Raw genomic sequence first — 12,658 nt, 5'->3', positions numbered from 1 at the left:
CGCTGTTGTACCGACACTCTGTCTGGGTTCAGCTCCATGCAGCCTGCTCAGTACCAGACCTGCTCTGAGGACTGGGAAGAACCAGTTTCAGGCTTAAACAATTAGAAAAAGCAACGTTAAAGTGGGTTTTTTTTTTTTTTTTTTTTTTTTTTTTTTTTATAACATGTCTATATAAATGCATTGTAAACTGTTGTGTCTTCGTGTAGATTTCCCCTGATGATGGTTTTATAAATGGGTTTGCGGTTGTCACATCTCTCCAAATCCTGTGAACTGCCTCTAAGCGGTACTGTATATCATATGTAAAGCTTGACATGTTACATTGATGGGGGCGTTCACGCGTGAAAATGTGCAGCAACGTGACATAAAAGAGCGTCCTGCCGGAGAGGAAACGGCAGCATCCTCTAAATCTGGATTGCCTTGGACCCCCATCAAGCCATAAATTTGGGGGCAATTCAGTTCCGAGACAGTATTCAGTCAGTGTCTCTTATCTTGGATAAATATTTGCTTTCTCAGTGTCTCAGGCCAGGAACAGACAACGACACTAATGTCTGAGTGGGAATTTCCACAGTTGATGCGCAGATCTACTGCTCCAAGGCCACATTTGACTCAACCAAAAGTTTCAGCACGTTTCTTATCATCATTGAAGTTGCTCTGCATAAGAGGCTTGTTATGATCAAGCTGCATACCCAGGTAGCAGGGCCCGTGATAAAACTTGCCCATGCGTAATTTTTGCCCCAGGCGTTGCGTGACTTCCACAGGGCGCCACTGCCCTAAGTAATAATTTCAAGGGCGCATCACAGTAAACAGCTAGAAATAAAACGTAGGAAGGGGAACCCCGCCGTCTAGAAACCTGAGTTAGATTTATGCCCCTGTGACATCTGGTTCAACAGCATTACGCACGGTTTACTCCTAATTTGATATGAATGAGCGTTTACATTCATTACTTACTTCACTCCTTATTGACAATAGGAGGAATTAAGGTGCTGTATGTACTGGATCCCCCCCCATAAGCAGTGGTTAGAGTTTGACCGCCAGTCAAACCTGGGAGTAACGCTTTTTTTTTTTTTTCATGTGCTGAAAGAGTGGGCTGGTTCAGTGTCTTGGAGTCTTCCTACAGAGAGCGCAGGGAAGAAGAAGAAGAAGTTCGCACCAGTTTGCCTCCAATCCAGTGGAGGTTTCAATAGCAGCAGCGCGGCAGGGGAGGGACGCACTGCCAGCACTCAGGATACCCACTCATACACACACTCGCACACACTCCTGCCCACTAGAGACCAGTTAAATCCGCAAGAAAACTGCAAACACGCACCAGAGCAGTCGCTTAATCCGATTGATAGGCAACAACAATAGAAGTGAAAACTGTGGAAACTACTGGATACTGTAGAGGAAAACTTGTATTTTGATTTTTTTTCTTTTTTTTCCTTTTCTTTTTTTTTTGGCTTTTAATCGCATTGCCTTTAGTTGTGAGGCACTTTTTTTCCCCTTGGTGATATCAAAGTGGCTCTGACATCCAGGAGCGGCATCCTTCTGAATATTTCCTCGTTTCATATTGTGGAAGGTAAGACTGTCCCGTGAAGAATATCTTATATTTTTTGCATGATACATCGGTGCGTCTGCAGATCAGAGTGGCTTCTTTGAAATTTTTTTTTTTTTTTTTTTTTAGATCTCAGGCTTGACACAAAGAGGGAAAATTGCGTTTCCTTTTTTTGTGTAACTTCTCCTAGGCGTTTTAATGCGCATAAAAGCGCCATATAAATTCAGAGTCGGACTCCCGGACTTGAGTGTCTTTGATACTTCTGCCAGAAAAAGAGAAAGAGAGAGAGAGAGAGAAGGGGGGAGACAGAAAGAGAGGGGAAGAGGTTTTGCGGTTTACAACTCCGGGAAGTTAAAAGTTTCAAACACATTTCAATCAAGCCCAAACTCGCCAGCCCTTTTAATTTTTGGTTATTTTTTTGGTTTGGGCTTCTTATCTCAGCAGACCTCACTGTTCTGATGATGGGTGCTGATGAGTTTATTCCCTGTTTAGCTGATGAACTTTAGAAAATCCTCTTGCTTTGTGCGTCTAAGGGTTCCCATGCTCCCAGGGGTGACACAGCACCCAATAAAGGCACCATTTATCAATACGCACACTTTTTTAATGGCCATTACGCGCAAGTGCCTGCATATATGGGAGCGTTTTTTTTCCTCCATTTGCGCATTTAAGCGAATTTTGCTTTTCGTGTATTGCAAAAAATGTTTCACAGAGTCTGTCATGTTGCTTTTACGCACCTGTAAGAACTAAGTCCAACTCCTCGACCATGTTTTTAATTAAAATAGGGAAGAAACGTGTATTAGACTCACCACGAGCGCATTGGATTAAAATATTATTCGAGTCAAATTAATCACAGTTTAGCTGTTGTTGGGAGTTGTTTTCCTCATGCGGTCCGTGGAAGCGCGGTGTTTTTCCTCTGAGTCTGTGTTTAATGAGAGACATACTCGGAGTTGGGATTTGAATAACTGTATTTAGTAGCAGGGGTAAAGCCACACTGCCTCCCTTCTACTTTCTCAAGAGAATGAATCATGAACAAAAAAGTCTTAAAATGGGAAGGTCTGCGTTGCATACCGTAACTAAACCGTGATTTGCATATGAAAACTCCTGGCTGAAAGAATTCCGCCAGTGGTGCTATAGCCATTTGCGTCCAGAGAAGTGACAGGCTGCGGTGTATATACAGTCTTGTCCGCGTTGCCTTTGTCCACGCTGGATGTCACACATCCAGAGTCACTGGTGGAAGATTAAGGACACAAGTTTCTATTTCCTTTTTAAATTATTCATCATATCCACTCCCTCTTCCCCGGGCACATTCATTTTGCAAAGCCCCTCATTATGCGCCCTCAGATGGACACAGGCACAGGCAGAGCTGCTCACACTAGTTGCTGAACAGGCTTTTCTGTGCTCCCCTGTCTGCCAAAGCACAACATAACGGCTCGTGATTGACTCATTTCCCACGACGACGCAGGCCTATGCCCTGGATGATGGGCAGTGGGTGGATGACTTTCCCATGGGACATTTTCTCTTGTAATCTATAATCACCCTTGCAGCCACAAAGCCAGCACATCAGTCAGAGCCACCCCCCTTCAATTCAGTTTCAATGGCTGGTTTTTAGGCCCTCCAACCTGACCCTCCTCATAGAGACTGATTCCAGGATGCAGGGCTAAATGCGAGCTCCAGAGATGTACTAGAAAGAATCAGAAAGGAAAGAAGGGGAGGGTGAGAAGGAAAGGAAACTGGGCTCTCCTTCCCCCATCATGCTATTGTGCCAGCTTTCGTGGTCTGATGATGTGGATAGTTCAGAAACTCAAACTGTGAGTGATGTTGTGGATGGCGAGGAGACAGGTCCTGAGTGATGATTTAGACTCATGCACAGAGCAGAGCGGAGGAATTTACTCGGGTTTGGACCCACATACACATGTGGACGTACACACACCAGATAAAAATCTCTAGTCTTGGATCCGAGCCCTTACCACAGTCTCTACCAATTCATTAATGAGCTGTTTAGCTGTCCAAGAGCACCAAACCTGCTTTGGTTTGGCCTGCTTATAGAACAGGTCCAGGTCCTGCGTGTTTCCATCCTTGGCTCAAAGCCCTATATACTCCACTCTCTCCAATCCCCACATTGGCCCTGAAGTGACAGCAGTGATGGAGTTCGCTACTGAAGACCCACCATAAATCTGCCTTCAGACTTCCTTAGAGAAAACACACACAGAGGCTTCACGTCCTGCAAGTTCCCTGCCAGGCGTCTTGTTGGGTGGAATCCGAAATGTCTCTTTATTTGTGTTGAAATTAAACTGTCTTTTATTCCCTCCCGTTCTGTTAATGAGCTCCATGTGGCAGCAGGCAGGAGGCTTATCCGTCTTGACAAGGAGCTGGAGGGAAAGGAGAGAGACCGGTTAAACAAAGTGAGCGGAGAAAGGAGAGGTCAGGGGCAGTTTGGGCGCTTGTGCACGTGCACACATGCACACACATGACAGGGGGCTGAAGCCTGTGCTGGACATGCGTGTGCTCTGTTTTGCGTTCAGAAACACCTCCATACATGGAAATAGTGTGTTTAAATTCAGTGTTCCTCAGTTCACACAAGCTGCTAGAAATGCACTCACATGTACACAGCTGATCAGGTGGAAGAAAAAAAAAAGTGATTGAATTGTTGGATATTTTTTTCCTTTTAATCATCAGTGGATTGTGAGCGATTTTAATTTTGCAGTTGACTGATGTCACTGAAAAGATTGTATCCATCTGGATGATGTAAGGACATAGTGTGAACATTTTGTTTTGGCTTTGCACATGGTTTCCCATTTTGCTTGTAATGACCTCAAATTAGAGCAGGGTCAAAGCTGTTATAGTAGAAATTCAAATGATGAGATGCCTTTCCACAGATCCCACAGAAATGGAAGGGGGAGGAGTTCATTCTCTTGTTCTTTCTCTTTAAGATTGATAATGTAGATTTATCAAAGCCAGCCAAGGGGAAAAAAAGATCATCACAATTTCCCCAGTTGATTAAAAACACTGTAAAACTGCTGCATTTGTCCTTTAATCCCATTACACAGTTCTCTTCATTCCACAGCCTGCAAATAAGAATACGGGACATTTTCCACCCAAAATCCTTCCTGCTAAAAGTGAAACAAAAACTTTGAAAAACAGATAAAAAGCAGCAGCAAAACAAAGTTGACATGATTGTGGGTGACCTTGCCTTAAAATTATCCTTCCTCAAATTGCGATCATACATTCTTCCTCTTTCTAATTAAACATTAGACTTTATTTGTTCCAGATGCAACTTTTTTGATGTGTTATTTTGGTAAGGGAACTCTGTGGTATGAAGCCTGCATGTAAAAAAAGCAGATCCAACGCAGCTTGTGTGTGACTATGTTGACTCTGCACTGGTCCATGCAACCGCAGTGACCCAAGACAACTGCTCTAATATGCAGATGTCATCTCTGCAAAATATAGTGAATACAACCCATGTGGAAGGAGTATAAAGCCAGTTAAGTTTGGTCGTGAGGTTTAAATCAGTAGTGTCACATGTGAGAGTGCATTGAAGGCACAGATCTAATGTGTTAATGACAGTGGTGATAAAACTCTTACTGTATGAGTGATAGCAGACATTATGTGTAATGACATCAGTGTGCAGTGTACAAGAGCAGCCGTGGGCGGGGTCACGGCTGTGTCTTGTGTGGTGTTTTGGGGATGTTGGAATGAAAGACAGCTCAGAACAGCTCTGTACATACCACCTCAGTGCTGTCTTGAGTATTAATAGACATGTCTTTGTTCCAAGTGACACGCTTCTGAAGTGGAATGAGACAAGCTGAGGCGATAAGGATCTCCCCTCTCTGTGTGAGTCAAACCTCAAAGTACCACTTAGGCGGCTTTCCTTTTGCTCTCTGAAGTCTGGCGGTACGACGGGACGGGAGGCAGAGCTCAGACGAATGCAGAGACAGAGACACTGACAGAAACTGTCAAGGGCTTTTTTCCCCAACTGTGTTTTTAAAGGACCATAATGTAAAAATGAAGTTGTGTTTGTTGTGAGGGGGTTGGCTGAGACCTCTGGTTTTACTTATCTCCCTTTAGTCTTTTTAGGGAGGTCATGATAGGGAGGGATAATGTAAAGAGGGACAGGCATGTGTACAAGTGTGAAGGAGAAAAGAGATTAGTTTCGTTTGTTGGTGGAAAAAAAACTGTGAAAGGAAAAGACAAGAGAGACTGTGCAGAGAAAGGGAGAAGCAGAGGGGTCATTAAAAGGACACCATCTCACTTGCAGTAAATGGCAGTAAAGTATCTGGCTAATCTGCCATCATTACGCTGATTAAATCACCAGGGATTTGGCGTTCCCATCAGCTGCAATCAATGGGGCAAAATCAATAGACAGGGGATACGTGAGAGGCTCTCAGCCACGGTCAGCTGCACCTCAGTCCCAAGACACAGCTCCATCTGACAACTGCAGCTCTAAACACTCTTATACTAGTGTCGATGAAACTTTAACGGCATGGATTTGGGGATTTTTATATGAAGTGTTTTATGAATTTGTGTGGTTCCCTGGAGCTCCTCAATGTCTTTTCCTTTCACACGTGTGTGTTTTAATCTAATCCCTCCTCCTCCTCCTCCTTTGCTGTGGCCTGGAGTACTCATTCACTCTCCCCTTATTCACTCCGTGATTATCTGACAGATGGTTTCTGAGCTGCCACATAGTTTTAATGTTAAATGTTAATTAAGAATACAAGAAAACAGTTTAGCCGAAATGTGAAAGCTGTCCAAATCAAATGCATTGAACAGTCTTTGTGTATTCCTGCCAGTCCAAAGATGAAAGAAAAGGTGAAACAAAGTTGAATTTTAGATGCATTTTGACTGATATGAGCCTTTAATCTGAAACTTGAAGCTTCATTATAAGATTTGTGTCTGCTTCTATGAAGTCTGGGTTACACTGAGAGCCAGTTATTGTTATGTTACCTAACTCCATTTCTGAGCTAATAACAGTCTCATTTGCCTTCGTCCATGATAACATCTTCTACAGAGATTTCTATGAGGAGGGATCGGGCTGTTTTTTCCTCAAAAACCCTTACGCTCACTCCCAAGTTCTTCAGTGTTTCTCTTCCACTCCCTTACAGTGGCAATAGGGTGCAATGCTAGGTATGATTAACTTAGTGCTGGAGTCAGCTAATGTCAACAAACAGGCTCCCAGCACAACACAGACTCCATCATGAATGTAACGTAAACACACGAGGGCGCGTTAATCTTACACAGTGATCCTTTAAAGCTGGACAGGACAGATAGGTGATACTAAGTAAAATGTACTGTGCATTTAAGATTAAACTTAATTATGTTAACAAGCTACTTCTGTTGTCATGATATTTGTGCATGTCACTGAATGAGCCCTTTTTTTATTCTTTAGAATGAGGCAGTGCAAAGGCTGGAGTGCGGCGCTGCTGGTGCTGTTGGTGCTCGGAGCTGTGGCCCAGAAACTGCCTACAAGAGACGAAGGGCTCTTCCAGATGCAGATCAGAGACAAGTCGCTGTTCCACGACTCCTCCGTCATACCAGATGGAGCAGAGATCAGTGGCTACCTGTTCAGAGACACGCCCAAAAGGTGAGAGATCACAGATGGTGAATGGATTAAAAGCAGTCCTGCAATGGATTTACATGTGGATAAAGTGATTTTTCTTGTAACTCCATTCTCTATTGTTGTCGGATCCAACCCAGTTGCAAAATCATTTACTGTAAAAAAGATAGGAAGCATCAGATGTAACACGATCCTTTATGTTGATGCAAATAACTAAATAATTGATGAGAAAGTTGCGCTCTGCCTGTCAGCTCAGAACATTAAAATCAAGGTCAGCAGAGCAATAACATCACTGCATGTGGGGCCTAACAGTCTGCTCATTCATTTACCCCGCAGATTATTTAGGGCGACATCAAGCTGTGATGAAATAATGTGAATATTAGTGTTGATAACCTATGATTTTCACAGGTACTACTTTGTGGTAGAAGAAGACAACACACCCCTGTCTGTGACTGTGACACCTTGCGATGCTCCTCTGGAGTGGAAACTCACCCTGCAGGAGCTGCCTGAAGAGGCCAGTGGAGAGGGATCAGGTATAACTGACATCAGGCAGCAGTGGAAGAGGTTAATGACATGTTATGTGGATATATCACCATCCCCCCCACACACACAATTAACCTACACAGTGATGTTAGGTTTTGTGTTTTGGTGGGTTTTAATTAAGTCACAGTCGTAGTGTCTAGTCTGACCACTTATGATGTCTGACTCGGCCATGCTCACGTCTATAATTTCAGAGAAGGGCTTTACTCTAGTCACCCTGTTGAATCAAAGCCATTGCATCCCTTTACTTAAGCAGTTTTTAGTCCTCCCAAGGTAAATCCTGCCGCTCTGTGTCTGCCTGTCTTCCTTCCTCTTTTCTTTTCTTCCCTTTTCTAAACTTCTCTTTTCCCCCTCACATCAAAAAACTTTCTCCATCTGGAGGGTGTCCTTTTAGCACAGGAGATCTTGCCAGATGACTAAAGCAGTGGTTTAGAGCAGAAATGTGTGATGTGAGCATATATTTGAATGTCAATACATAAGCACCTGGGTATGTGTCTGTGCTCATGTCAGATCAAATATTACAAAATGATTTATTGGGTCGTTCACTGCTTTGCATCAGGAGAAAATAATTCATCTCAAAGCTGTGGCGTAATGATAAATTTGGTCACAACATGTGCAGTGCAAATGATATAGGTCTGACTTCACACGACATGGTGCATCAATAGTTAAGCTAGCTAACTTCTTCCTGCCTTTGCAACCCTTTTTGCTTAATGTCTCTGCTGGGAGTAGATCTTTGAGCATTAATTTTTAGTACACCACCGAGCACACTCTCTGGTTGACAAACATAATATTATGGTTTCTTGCTCAAGCTGAAGTAAGAGCGCGGACTGTGTCTCTCACGTATGAGCTACAAGGCGCCTCTTTGTAGCATAGCCTCCTTGGAAAGGCCGAGTGAATACAAGCCTGTGATCTTTCGGGATGTTTAGAGTAAAAACATGGCTGCCATGTGAGGGGCTAATCGTCCCTGAGGCTCACAAAGCTTCATCGTGACCTTATAGCATCAACACATTAAGCAGTTTTAGTATGTTTGCAAGTGATTTTATTTATCACAGTCAAAAATCAAATAGAATGAAATGAGCGTAAGGGTCGTGATTATCAGCGTCCATTTGGGTGCAATTTCAAGCAAAAGGCTCATGTTGTGCTTGTTTGTTTTCATTTTGTAGGGGAGCCTGAACCTCTGGACCAGCAGAAACAGCAGGTGACTGTAGATGAAGGGACGGAGCTCTTCACCTACAAGGGGAACGATGTGGAGTCCTATGTGGCCACCAGTACGCCCTCTGGCCTCTACCAGCTGGAATTACTGTCCACCGAGAAGGACAGCAACTTCAAGGTGTACGCAACCACTACTCCCGAATCTGACCAGCCCTACCCAGAGTTGCCCTATGACCCACGGGTGGATGTGACCGCGCTGGGCCGGACCACCGTAACTTTGGCCTGGAAGCCGACTCCAACAGGCATTCTGATGGGCCAGCCTGTCCAGTACTGTGTTGTCATCAACAAAGAGCACAATTTCAAGAGCATGTGTGCTGCTGAAGCTAAGATCAGTGTTGACGATGCTTTCATGTTGGCTCCAAAGCCCGGCAGAGACTTCAGCCCATTTGACTTTGCACACTTTGGCTTTGTTCCTTCTGACAATGGTTTAGGCAAAGACCGAGGGCTAACAAGTAACAAGATCTCACGGGCGTATACAGCCAAGCCCAAGGTATCAGACATTCAGAAGGTGTGTATTGGCAATAAAAACATTTTCACAGTGTCCGATCTGAAACCAGACACACAGTACTACTTTGATGTCTTCGCTGTGAATTCTGCGACCAACACCAGCACAGCGTACGTGGGAACATTTGCTCGCACAAAAGAGGAAGCTCGTCAGAAGACAGTGGAGCTGAAGGATGGCAAAGTGTCGGATGTTTTCATCAAGAGAAAGGGCAGCAAGTTTCTCCGCTTTGCTCCTGTGTCTTCCCACCAGAGGGTCACGCTTTTTGTCCATGCGTGCTTGGACGCCGTGCAGGTACAGGTGAGGCGTGATGGGAAATTGCTACTTTCCCAGAATGTGGAAGGGGTGCGACAGTTCCAGCTGCGGGGAAAGCCAAAAGCAAAATACCTGATCCGTTTGCGAGGAAGCAGGAAAGGGGCCTCCACTTTGAAGGTCCTAGCCACCACAAAACCCAGCAACAAGCAGCCGTTCCCTTCACTTCCAGAGGATACTCGCATCAAGGCCTTCGACAAGCTGCGCACCTGCTCCTCCGTCACCGTGGCCTGGCTGGGCACGCAGGATCGCAACAAATACTGCATTTATCGAAAGGAAGTGGCTGACAATTATGGTGAGGAACAACGACGCAGGGAACAAAACCAGTGTGCTGGACCAGAGACCCGCAGGAAGTCAGAAAAGGTCCTGTGCAAGTATTTCCACAGCCCGAACCTGCAGAAAGCTGTGACAACAGAGACCATCACAGGTCTGGAGCCAGGCAAGACCTACCTGCTGGATGTTTATGTGGTGGGACACAGTGGTCACTCAGTGAAATATCAGAGCAAACTGGTGAAAACAAGGAAATACTGCTAAATGACTCTGCAAAGAATAAATCTATTATAAATATATATATTAAATAAGTTTATTTAACTCTAAGTGATATTCTACTAAGGAGTGTATACAGACTGACTACTCACACAGCTGATGGGCCTGTGGCAGTGACTGAACTGTTTGTAGAGAGAGATATCAACCTGTATATTTATGTTTACATTTCATTGTGGCACGTCTGGGTGGCCCATAGCGTGAGGTGCTTTGTTACCAGACTTGTCTTCTTGACATCATGTTGCCACTGGGGAGGCAGAACTTCAAAGAAGATCATCTTTCATCGTGTATGTTTCTTTGTTGCTGCATGACATTTGCTTTTGTCCGTCATATTTGTCTGTTCCTTCAGTTTCAAATCACGTTGACCGGAGGGGATACAGTAGCTACCTGCATTGTATAGATCTCTCAATGCATATTTTCTTCATGTTTTAGGAGAATTTAAATTATTTTATACTTTTTATCTTTTTTTTGATTGTCTGTTTTTATTGATGACAATAGTAACTGTTACAAGAAAATTCCAGGAAGTTTTTTGAGGAAGTTGTCGTAGTTCAGACATTCCCCTATGTATCTCAGCCAGTGTTTGCTCTAGAGCCCACCTGTAAATGTGTTCTGTGCTGGAGATCTGTGTTATTATCACTGTATCGCTGTGTGTGTCACATGTACAGAGTTGTCCTGCCAATATTCATGTACATAAACACTAAATATAGAACAAGTAATCCCTGTGTCACCCTGGGTGTCATGTTCTTTTGCCAAGCAGTTAACATCACAATCATGCTGCGAGTTGAAAGAGCGCGCTGCGTATTGTGTTTATGGATCCAGACACCTAAATTAGAGCTGCATAAGCAGAACTCGATACTCGGAGTGGTTTAAAATGACAACTTGATCCCAGTTGAGACTATGAGTATAATTTACTTGCTGGAATGATTTTTTTATGTTCATATATATACATATAATTTTACATTTCTTTTCTTAAGTTCTTTGATGTTCTCTCATCTGGTACCAAAGCTCCAAATTAAAAACCTGGCTTTATTCTTATTTCCATTGATTTTTGCAGAGGAACAGTTAGAGATATCCCAGTGCATCTTAGCATACATAATGTATGTGTTTCAAACATTTATATATCTTATGTTGTACTGTTTATATTTTCTGCTCTGAAACTTGACCTACCTTTCAGAGACAAAATGTATGTTTTAACTCTTCATAGTCTTGAGTATACAGACCATCTGTTTCACATGGTCCCCTTAAAATCCTTTTCTTTTTTGTATATAAGTGACTCTATAATGTGTTTTATGCTCTGTTGCCTAATGGATGAAATACAAATGTGGTTACAAGGGATGTTACTAATCAGGGAATTTGCATTTTGTACATGTTAGATGTATGAGCTCAGATACCATATAACGACAGGCTGGAGATTCTGATAAAAGTCAGATGTTAGATTAGATTTAACATTTCTGGGGGCCACAATACTGAAATAATGTGACTAATATCAGTTATTTTTAAAAACACACACCGATGCATAAAATGATTTGTTGGCTCAGCTTTACTCTTGAATCTTGATGGAGCAAAGTTACATCAATGTAAACTGTCGAGATAAAGGTTCATTGTGTAAGACTGACTCATGCTTGTGCTTACATGATGTTTATGTTTTGTGTTAGCTAAAGAGTTTCAATTCTGTACATTCACAACAGCCAAAAATATCTGTCTGTCCACCTCCAAGTTCTTCGGTGTCTCTGTTCTGCTCCTCTACAGTAGCAACAATGTGCAACGCTAGCTACTGTTACCTCAAAAAGTGAGTTAGCTAGCATTAACAGAGGATCAGCTCACACACACAAATTACACTGTAAATGAGGAGAAAAGATATATTGAAGAAGTTGGGAAGCAGGTTTCATGATGGCTAATTTTGATATATGAAATCAAGACGGCCATTAGCTAACATCAACAAAAGCCTGACTTTCAGACAACAAAAATTTCATATAAACACAAGAATCTTACATATTACACCTTTCATGGGACAATTGGTTTAGTTTTATGTAACTTCAACCACTCATAGCAGCAAGCTGAGTTGACAAAGCCAAATGTCAGTCTTTTACAGTGAACCTTTCTCCATTTCAGAACCTACCACAGCCCAAAAGAAAAATTCAGAACAGGCCACCATCACATGAACAAATTTTCTGCTCTTCCGACTCTTATTTTCTAAGAGCATACACTTCAAGTATCCTCTTAAAAATTCAAGTCAACCTCAGAATTTGAGAAACTTTGGGAATTTGGGTGAATTGAACCACTATTTAACCATTAGACAGAGCAAACCACAAGTAAGCAAAGAGAAAAGCCAGACACACATCACTACACGAATCCACGCATTCCAATTAAGCATAGTCTCAGGTGAATGGAAACGTTCCCTCTGTTGTGGCCAAGAAAAGCAGCTGTTGCTCGTGAATTGCCATGTTTCCATCATGACCCTGATTCT

At 43.0% G+C, this 12,658-nt stretch overlaps 1 protein-coding gene across 1 annotated transcript; it reads left to right on the top strand.

Moving 5' to 3' along the window:
* The first annotated feature begins 1,080 nt into the window (after positions 1 to 1,080).
* Positions 1,081 to 11,609, top strand: ndnf (neuron-derived neurotrophic factor). The gene is made up of 4 exons (XM_030131533.1): positions 1,081 to 1,555; positions 6,915 to 7,109; positions 7,491 to 7,615; positions 8,786 to 11,609. Exons 2-4 carry the CDS (start codon positions 6,916 to 6,918, stop codon positions 10,180 to 10,182), a joined length of 1,716 nt encoding a protein of 571 aa, XP_029987393.1. The 5' UTR covers positions 1,081 to 1,555; position 6,915; the 3' UTR covers positions 10,183 to 11,609.
* Positions 11,610 to 12,658: the final 1,049 nt, after the last annotated feature.

This window comes from Sphaeramia orbicularis, chromosome 4 (genome assembly GCF_902148855.1).
Source record: "Sphaeramia orbicularis chromosome 4, fSphaOr1.1, whole genome shotgun sequence".
In the NCBI taxonomy this organism is placed as follows: Eukaryota; Metazoa; Chordata; class Actinopteri; order Kurtiformes; family Apogonidae; genus Sphaeramia; species Sphaeramia orbicularis.
The sequence above is the reverse complement of the archived record's forward strand: the minus strand, read 5'-3'. Positions and strand labels throughout refer to the sequence as shown.

Bases quoted from the DNA above. Each gene is read 5' to 3' on its own strand.
- ndnf (XM_030131533.1), top strand. From the start codon at position 6,916: ATGAGGCAGTGCAAAGGCTGGAGTGCGGCGCTGCTGGTGCTGTTGGTG. The intron at 7,110-7,490 runs GTGAGAGATCAC...TGATTTTCACAG, and splicing joins TTCAGAGACACGCCCAAAAG to GTACTACTTTGTGGTAGAAG. The intron at 7,616-8,785 runs GTATAACTGACA...TTCATTTTGTAG, and splicing joins GGCCAGTGGAGAGGGATCAG to GGGAGCCTGAACCTCTGGAC.